This window comes from Aricia agestis, chromosome 2 (genome assembly GCF_905147365.1).
Source record: "Aricia agestis chromosome 2, ilAriAges1.1, whole genome shotgun sequence".
Taxonomy (NCBI): domain Eukaryota; kingdom Metazoa; phylum Arthropoda; class Insecta; order Lepidoptera; family Lycaenidae; genus Aricia; species Aricia agestis.
In genome coordinates this window covers 19,417,703-19,428,029 of record NC_056407.1, presented here as the reverse complement: position 1 = coordinate 19,428,029, position 10,327 = coordinate 19,417,703, and the positions used below count along the sequence as shown (strand labels likewise).

Genomic DNA, 10,327 nt, shown 5'->3' with positions numbered 1-10,327 from the left:
GGTCACCTGATAGAAAGCAATTACCGTCACTCATGGACACTCGCAACATTAGTAGAGCTACGGGTGCGTTTAAGAGGGAATACGCTTTCTTCCGAAAAACGTACGGTGACATCTCTTTTTAGGGTTCCGTAGTCAACAAGGAACTCTTATAGTTTCGGTTTGTCCGTCCGTCTGTCCGTCCGCCCGTCTGTCTGTCCGTCTGTCTGTCTGTCTGTCTGTCCGTGGTTTTGCTCAGAGACTATAGGACCTACAAAGCTGTAATTCGGCATGAATGCACATATTAATGATGCCGACAAAATGGTATATTATAATATCTTTTCAAAAATGTTTAAGGTAAGTACTGACGAATTTTATTTTCGCGTCCACCCCACCGTGTGAAGTGTCGTTGGATAGGTTTTTAAAAATATTATAGTGTATAACATATCATTTTCCGATTCAGAGATGTGAAATATGAAGTTTTAAAGTGGAAAAAAATATTTTAGAGTCCTGCAGTGTCTACCAGCTATACGGTTGCTTCTGGAAAAATATTCATGAGGGTAGGAAATATGCTGAATTTAAAAGAAAAACTATCACGGCTAAGAAGACTTCATAAGCAATTGAGTAAAAGTCGATCAACTAAAAAAATGTGACTAGCTAGGTATTCGGAGAAGTATTAAAGGAACTTATAATTTAAATTCCTTTAAAAACGTAACTGAGATGATGTTGTGGCGGTACCCACAATTCGCCTAACATTTCTGCATCGCGCTATCGAAGTTTTCTGAGCGCGTCAGTATATATACGACAGCTGAGATGTATCACGTGGGCTTCGGCCTGACCGGGCATAACACCTCGCTCGGTCGGAAGATCTTCCTTTGGCCACCACGCACATATCCCACATTGGTGTCCCTCGACAGAACACGCCTCCTTCATCATCATCACTTCCCGCCCCTCCGCACCGCGCCAGCCAGCATCGCCTCATCGGGTACATCGTCCACCAGCCGCAATGTTGTTAGTAATGTATAACACGTTGTAAAATATGTACATTCATTGACCACTCAAAAAATATCAAAACTAGCGGTACTACGGAGTACGGAACCTTAAATATATTGCCCGTGGCCCGACACGCCCTTGGCCGGTTTTGACTTTATTTTCTCTAAATTGTATATTCTTAAACGTGTCACCATTGTTTTTACAAGGAAAACACAAAAACAAAGGAAGAAACTACATAGTTGATTCAAAGCGCTGTCTCAAAATCTCAGATTTATTTTTTTCAAATTATCCGTTTCGGTTATGGTTTTGAATAAAATGAGTTACATATTTACAATCTACTATTAATGGTCTACTTTGCTGCATATAAATTATTTTAATAGACTATGGGTTTTTTTTGGGTATTCACCTTTTGTTCGTTAGACTTTAGAGAGTGCTTATACTTACTCGATAGTCTGTAATAATATTAATCTAATCCTATAATACTAGCTAGTTGATAGTAACCTGTCTTGGTGGTTTTCTAACCAGTTTTACACTGTAAGGTATTCCTTGACAGGGTTAAGCCGACATAATTTAAACCACAGACATTTTTATTGTAAAAAGTGAAAATAGATTAGCATTCGATAGAAAACATTTTTCTTACTTACGTAACTTACGGTTATGGTAATTGGTATAAGCTTTTCTATTATTTTGCATAATTTAATTAAACTAGAAATTCGTAGGCCTAAAATAGATATTTTATAATAGTTGGCTGCTTTTATACGTCTCATTTTTTATTTAAATCAAATACTTGACAATAATAAGGTCCAGTTATTTTATTTCTTCATTGGGGTAGTTCCCGTTTCATACCACAAATTTTTCATACCGCGGTATGAAACAGCGAAGTACTGTTTTTGAATTACCTGTTTCATACCGCGGTGCTTGGAATGGAATGAAACGACTAATTCTTTTTTGGTATGGGTGGATTCGTACCACGAATTTTATTAAATATTTTTAGTCTAATCACTTATTTATACTGGCGTATAGAAAAGTGGTAACAAGAAGAAATAAAAAAATATTTTTGTGTACTATTCACTTAACTTGTATATTTTATAATAAATGGGGGTGTAGACAGTAAACGAAATATAATACAAATTATTGTTTTTTGAGAGTTTGTATTATAGAATTACCGAAAATGGCATATTTTACTCATTTACTTTAAAATATTTTTTATTTTATATTTAATAAAAAGTAATTATATTTAATCCGTAATATCACGTGATCGCGAACAGTCATCAGTCATCACAGACTGTAACGTCACGATCTCCAAAACATTGTATGTGACAGTGACATTTCGATGTCAAACCCATACTAAGATTTTTGTTGTTTGGAGGACCGTGACGTCATAGCGACGCCATGATAAACTTTATCATTTTAGCGGGAAATTTAATTAAAACACAAAAAAAAATCATCAGAATCGGTCCAGCCGTTTAGGAAGAGTTCAATTACAAACACACGTACAGAAGATTTTTATATATATTACTAGCGACCCGCCCCGGCTTCGTACGGGTATAAAATATATCATAACCTATATAACTCACAGAAAAAATGATTAAAATCGATTCATTAGTTAAATATCTATATTAAATCAATAATGTATTTAAAGTATTTAATTGAATAAGGATTACTGCCGTATTGGTTAAAATCGCTTCGAAAAGTAGGTATTATTTGAATTTAAAAGTAAATGACAAAAAAATATTATTGTGGGATATCCATAAGAGTTTTCTGTAGACCTTTTCATAGTGTACACTAATTATACTTAGTACATTATTTTGATAAATGTCGTAGGGCTCAGCCTGCGGTTGCAATGTAAGCGGAAAAAATGTAATTATTTACGACATCACATTAGAAACCCCAAAATCAACAACATTTCTCCACTATTTAATGAATGTTATTATACTTATAAACCTTCCTCTTTATTCACTCTTTCTATTAAAGAAAACCGCATCAAAATCCGTTGCGTAGTTTTAAAGATTAAAGGGAACAAAGGGACATAAGGGAAAAAAGCGACTTTGTTTTATATATGTAGTGTATGATAAATGAAGCATTAATACAACGATCACTAATTAATACAATGAAAAAGTACTTATGTCTATCATTTTTATTTATATGTGTTACTAATTTGTTTTATAATACTTTTGTGATACAGAAAGAATTATTTGTAAATGAAAATTAAATTAAATTAATTCCCCGAAGGAACTTTTTTTATTAATACTCGAAGTTAAAAATAGGAGCATTATATTTAATAAATAGTAAAATTGCCGCTTTTTCCGAGTCAAGGTAATTACGCAGAGGTTCGTAAATCAATTTTCTTTCTTGTCGCAACTCGTATGACATCCGCATCCGCATGAAAATCCGCATTGATTTAATGCGGACGCAGATGCAGATGTCCAAATTTAAGCGGATGCTCCGCATTTGCGGATGGGGATGCGAATATTCGCAACATCCCTGTATGATATTTAAAAGTCAATTTTTTCCAACCTAAACTAAACATACACTTTACGAGTGACCTTTAATCAATATGCAGGGGACTTTTCCGTCGGCAAAAAATTATCCATTTCCGTTATTATACTATGTTAATGCGGACAAAGTCGCGGACAACAGCTATAATATTATAATAATACGTTTTAACGCGAGCGAAGCTGCGGGTAAAAGCTAGTTTAGTATATAGGGGGTTTCGGGGGCGATAAATCGAACTAGCTAGGAATCATTTTTAGAAAATGTCTTTTTATTCGTGTTTTATCGAATACCGAGCAAAGCTCGGTCAAATAGTATAATCTTAACAGTAAACCACCTTACATAAAATAGCACATCGAAGTCAACGTCAACAAAGTCTGCTTGTCTTCATCTGGCATATTAGTAAAGCACAACAAAACGGACCTTGAATACGCTTACTAATTTTATTTATTAATTTCTGTTTTAATGCGCCAAAATCCGATTATCCCGCGGAAACCGCAATTTTTTTCGGGATAAAAAGTATCCTATGTCCTTTTTCGGGACTCAAAGTCATATACTACCATACCCAGCAAAATCGATTCAGCGGTTTTGGTGTGAAGAGATAACAGACAGACAGCTGATAGACAGACACACTTTCGCATTTATAATATTAGTATGGATCATCAATATTTACAGACGATGCGTAAATATTTTTACTAATAAGTATAACCGTAGCATGATTACAACAATAATTAGGCGATCGCCTCGCAAATTCGCGTTTCGATTGTAGAAGTGAAATGTGGTGTAGGAAGGGGCTGCGCTCACAACCTGAGCGGCTATCACGATGAACGCACAACTGCTCGTACTACTTGTGATCCTTTGCGCCGCCTCCGCGGAGAACCCTGGCAACTCCACGGTCACGGAACCCGATGATGGCCGAGTGAAACTGTTCGACAGTGTGTACATGAAGATCCCTGAGGATGGGCGGAGCGTGGTGTCCTTCCAGATCGATACGGGAGCAGATACTGAGACTGGTGAGTTCTTTTGAATGCAAATATTTACCAAGGTTGTAGTATTATCTACCAGCCAACCATAAAGTGATAGAGTTTCCTGTTCTTTTTACTAACTTCCAGGGAGCCGTTTGAGACATTTAACGATCACATAACTTTGATTTAATGAATAGTTTGATAGAAAGAGTATGGAGAGAGATACTTGGATAAGTATTTTGTCTTCTTATCTTATCTTATCATCTTAATTGACTCAAAAAATGATGTTAATTACTTACGAAGGACTAGATGACGCCCGCAACTCCGTTGCGCCAAAATTGGTTTATCGCGCGGGAACCGTACATCTTCCGAGTATATAACAAACAGTAATTATGTCCTTTCCCGGGAATCAAATAATAATAATGTATCCATAACTAACAATCTTTTTCAGCGGATTGGGCGTAAAGAGTTAACAGGAAGTCAGACAGAATCACATTCGTATTTATAATATTAGTAGATATGGATTATTTATCGTTTCTGTATGCTGACTTATCTATGTTTGCCTATTTTAAAGAGAAATTAAACTTTTTAATCGGGACTTAACGCGACTTATTTAAGTAGTAATGCTACTACGAGTACATACTTTTTCTCGTTAAGTCCCGATTAAAAAGTTTAATTATAATGCAACGCGAAAGTTTAAAATGTTATATTTTAAAGAGACTTTGAATAGAATCCACGTACTACAATACTATCACCTAGTTACATTTATTAATAAATTAATAATACTTACAGCAAGTAGTCGTCGATGTGTGTATGTTTGTTACGCTTTCACGGCCCGCTACATAGCCAATGATCATACTATGTAAACATGTCAACATAATATCATCATTTATTACATTGGACATAATCTATATTATGCAGGGCATGTTTCACCACTTCCTGATAAGTGCCGGATAGGCTATCCACAACTTAACTTGACAAGTATGGAGCATCTGTCAAATAAGTTGTGACTTATTGTGGTCTGTGGGTAGCCTATCCGGCACCTTATCAGGAAGTGGTAAACAGGCTCTAATTATAGTACAGTAAAGAGAAAGGATTAATATTCGTTACCCAAAACAGCTTGACCGTTTTTGATATACGCAGATATACATAGAGTAGATCATCAATCCAAACTAATATTATAAATGCGAAAGTGAGTCTGCCTATTTGTTACCTCTTCACGCCCAAACCGCTAAAACGATTTTGCTGAAATTACATAGAGATACTTTTTATCCCGGAAAAATGTAAAGTAACGATAAGCAAAGAAACGAGTTGTGGCCTGTTAGCATCATCTAGTCAGTAATAATATTAAATCTGCTACTTGTGTTTACAGTGAATAACCAGTGCAAACGTTTTTGACCAATGACCCTTAAGGGCGGGTTGCACCAGAGGCGTGGTTAAAGTTAAAGTTAAGGTTAAAGTTTTGGTTTTAGTTAAGGCTAAATTTAGCTTCAACTTTAACTTTAACCTTAACTTTGACCGGAGAAATTGACAGCTATGACAGCTGGTCCAACAAGGTTATAAATGAACGTGGGCCGGGGCGCTGCTGGTAAAGGAGAACTGTCAATTGCATTGCAATGTGCATTTAAAACATTGTCGAGCTCTATGGTTATGGTTAAATATGGCGTCTTGATGGCGCCCATTTTTAACTTTAACCAAAGATTCGACATTTTGCATTGTAGTTAAAATTACAGTTAAAGTTACAGTTATAGTTAAAGTTAGTTGGTGCACCCCAACCTATACCTAAGCTGCGTTCACACTAACCACTTGTCGTAAAAATAATATTGTAAAATAAAATAATATATATATTAATTGTGATCTGTCAGCTGGGTTTGCGTAACGCAACCAAACTACTTAGGTCCCCGATTTGCATAGGAATCAACTTCTCTGATAGTACAATAACTACGCGCAGCCTATTGAATGCTAATTACGTTCTACATGATACAAAGGCAGATCACAGGTTCTATTCTAAACTTGACTTACACGTATTGTAGATTTGTAGGGCGCACAGTAATAATTTAGGTTTAAATTAATCAATGCTGTTTGTAACCTTGATAACTGAGAATTTTCTAAGATAATATTTTTATTAATTTCAATACCTATAAGTAACTTTGTTGCGCCATGAGCCATCGCGCATCAACTGTAAGTTTTCCGGGATAAAACTGCATTAATATTAAAAAATTCAACCCGGGACTCAAAGCATGCCCATATAAAACTTATAATTAAAAGATTTAAGCCAAGACGAAACAGACAGACAGACACTCTTTCGCCTTATATTAAAGAGGCGGCCGATTCAGATCCGGATATAGGGTTCCGGTCTGCGACCAGTCCGACCAGATCGTTCGGCCTCGACGTGTATGGAGGCTTTTAGTGTGGATATGGATTCGAAAAGCGATTTTTTTTCTTAAATTTTTCTCGACTTTCATCTCAAAATTTAAAAGTAACAAATGAAATGCCCAGTTTGATCCAAGATGTATCGAAATTTCGTTTAAGTTAATGGTCCGTATCACGAATCGGGCCTTTCTAAACTAGTTATTGTCGAAACTTTCGTATCCTACCTGCAGACCGCAGGCATATAATATAAAAACATTAATCTGTATCGTATAAACCGAGATACATTTATAATACAACTAGCTGTCCCGGTGAGCTTAGTGTCACTTTAAAACCTTCCCTAGACTTCTACGAATATTTTAAGACTAAAATCAGCCCAATCCGTTCAGCCGTTTTTGAGTTTTAGCGCGACTAACACATTTGAAAATCCATTTTTATATATAAGATGAAAGTGCAGCCGAAATTGCTCTCAGTCCGGAAATAAAAATATTGATCAAGTTAATGCAAATAAAAAATAATCAGCCAAGTACGAGTCGTACACGCGCACGAAGGGTTCCGTACCGTCATAGAGCAAAAATAGGCCAAAAATTGTGTTTTTTGTGTGGGAGCCCCCGTTAAATATTTATTTTATTAATAATTATTAAAGAAAACTTACAATTGAAAATTTTGTGATAATTTCAAGTGCCAAAAATATGTTGTCATTATTGATATCGAGCAAAAAAGGAAAAAAAAACACGTTTGTTGTATGAGAGCCCGCCTTCAATATTTATTTTATTTTATTTTATTTTTAGTATTTATGTTTTATTATAGCGGCAACAGATATACACAATCTGTGAAAATTTCAGAAGTCTAGCTATAGCGGTCAAACCGACAGACAGATAGACAGACAGATACATACTTTCAAGATGTGATAAAATATGAGTTTAGCATTGCTTTGTCCTTTTAACAGTGCAGCTACCACTTACCGCACCACCTAATGTGAAATATGAAAATTTTCAAACAAGTACCTATCTAGACTCTGTAGCAACTTCTTAAGATCAAGGGGAAGCCGATGGGTCTCAGTGTGCGGAAAAATATAATAAATAAACAGTAAACACACATAATATAATAATATAGTTGTTGGTAAGAAAATATAGTAGGTTAATGCCGTTTAACTTTTTGTTGATTGATCATGCAAAATGTACTGCTATTCCCACTATTATGTTACATGTACGGTGTAACTGGGTTGGGAAATGTCAGCTTTATCTGACTAGTGCGACTTTATAACGGGACTGAGTTAGGCCCACTTGTTAGGTCTCAGTTTAGGTTAAAGTAAGTTAAAGTAAATCTTAAATTATCATGTTGTCTTTGTTATTCTTAGTATCTATGAAAGGAAAAGCATAATATTATAACACAGGATTAGTGCCAGATAGGAGCAAGTAAGCCTTATAATAATGTTAATATAAAAAATATTGAACTGTTGATCATGACCATAATCTGTGAAATCCATTTTAAGCGATAAACGCATCTTTCACGTTGTCTATTTAGGTAGCAGATACAAAGGGATTGGCTTGACTAACAGAAATTACTAGTAATCTGCATTGTATGGTGTGGAATTTTGTGCGATGATAATTATAATGCAGATTAATTACGAACAACAAGTAACAACCCTTTAACTTAGAGAATAAACCTAACATAGTCACCTAGGAGCCTAGGAGTTAGATCTATAATAGCTCGCCGGACAGCCATGGCGACGTCGCCAGTGACGTTACCATGTCACCTCTACGTCGCCGCAAAGCGCCAGACGTTGCTTGGACGTTGCCAAACTAAAACATCCAATCTTTTTCAGGCCGAGGCAAAAAGAAGAAGATGCTGGAGAAATTCCTGCCAATGTTCGTGATGCCGTTCATCATCCAGTCCGCCATCATCCCCCTGTTCCTGGGCATGATCAAGTTCTTCCTCTTCAAGTCACTGATGATCGGGAAGCTGGCGCTGGTGCTCATCATCCTCAACTCTTTCCGGAACAGCAACACATATCACGGGAGAAACGACGCGGATCTCGCCAGTCACCATTACGGGTATCCAGGCCATAACATGGAAATTGGATCTATGTTCAATTGATGCAACCTGTGCAGTGAGCTCAATTTGAGTTTGTCATGGCGTTGACATTTCGGGCAATTTTCTTGCCCAAATACCATTAATAGCCTTTTAGTATTATAGTGTAGCATACGGTGTTAATAAAGTTGGCATATCTCCAAGGAGACACCTTCTCATCTCCTCTGGACTAGTTTTGGACTATAAAGTGACATTGCCACTTGGTGGCTCCGAGAATTGACGTGACACCTTTTTGATTGCTCGTAATCGGAAAACTACGTTATGCCAAAGGAAGTTGTCGAATTATTAGGCAGGACTTTTGCATTGTGAATCAGACACCTAGGGATCAATTCTTGTGACTCGGTATCTCGCTTCGAGCGCAGACTGTCACACTCAAACGCGCTTACTTGCTTTTTCCAGTAGCAGCGTTAAGGGGGGCGACGCTGGGCGACCGTCCAGGGCGGTGGATAAAGAGGGGCGCTGAAGGCAAACAAAAGGGGCGCCAAATTTTTTCAGGGCTATCAGCACCCTAGGTGCCGAAGAAATCTCGCCCAGGGCGCTGGTAGTGCTAAGACCTGCCCTGGCTGTTTAACCCTCGGGGGTTACAGTCTGTGACTAAAGCGACGTTCGCCATGAACATCGGAACCCTGGGCGCGTGGACGACATTATGCTACAGGCAGAATAATCAATCAATGACCACGCTGGAGTAAAACAGGTTTACCATTAATTATAATATTAACTAGTTTTACTTTTATTGAAACTTCAGCTTTCACCGAGCAAATTGCAACCAATTTTGATGGTATTATAGGTATTGATTAATTATTGTTAATTGGTGCAATCAAAATCAGTGTTCTGTGTTGCAAGTCAAATATTAATAATAATTACCAAAAACAATGTAATGGTGCTCCCTCACCGGGAGCAATCGCTTGTAATGTAATGTTACAAAGTCGAGCATTGCATCAGCGAGGGATAAGAACCGAGCATTACAATGGGCACTTTGTAATGATACAATGTGTAATATCTTTATACAACTTGTAACATCAATGCTACGTGACAGACGACAGTGAAGTTAGGAATTGGACTTGAACTTGGTAGGTATGGAATGCTCAAAGTCGAATCTATAATGTTACATTACACGCGAATGCTCATCAGTCAGGGAGGTAGTACCGTAATGTAATGCTCGAAGTCGAATCTATAATATTACATTACAAGTGAATGCCCGGTGAGTGCATCTTAAAGGTCTATATCTATATAATTTTAACATCATATCGTGAGAGACATAATATTTTGATTGCTTTCTATTATGAAAAAAGCAGAACTGAAGTTATTAAAATAATAAAAATTTACATTAATACTTAATTGTACCTATTGTTACTGATTATACAGTTCTCTACATATATTTACGAACTAATGTGAAATGCAATAATTTAGAATGCGAAACCAATGTTAATACTTAA

The 10,327-nt window shown here is 36.6% G+C and overlaps 1 protein-coding gene across 1 annotated transcript; it reads left to right on the top strand.

Moving 5' to 3' along the window:
• The first annotated feature begins 4,269 nt into the window (after nt 1-4,269).
• Nucleotides 4,270-9,756, top strand: LOC121739663. Its single transcript, XM_042132184.1, has 2 exons — nt 4,270-4,475; nt 8,626-9,756. Exons 1-2 carry the CDS (start codon nt 4,286-4,288, stop codon nt 8,895-8,897), a joined length of 462 nt encoding a protein of 153 aa, XP_041988118.1. The 5' UTR covers nt 4,270-4,285; the 3' UTR covers nt 8,898-9,756.
• Nucleotides 9,757-10,327: the final 571 nt, after the last annotated feature.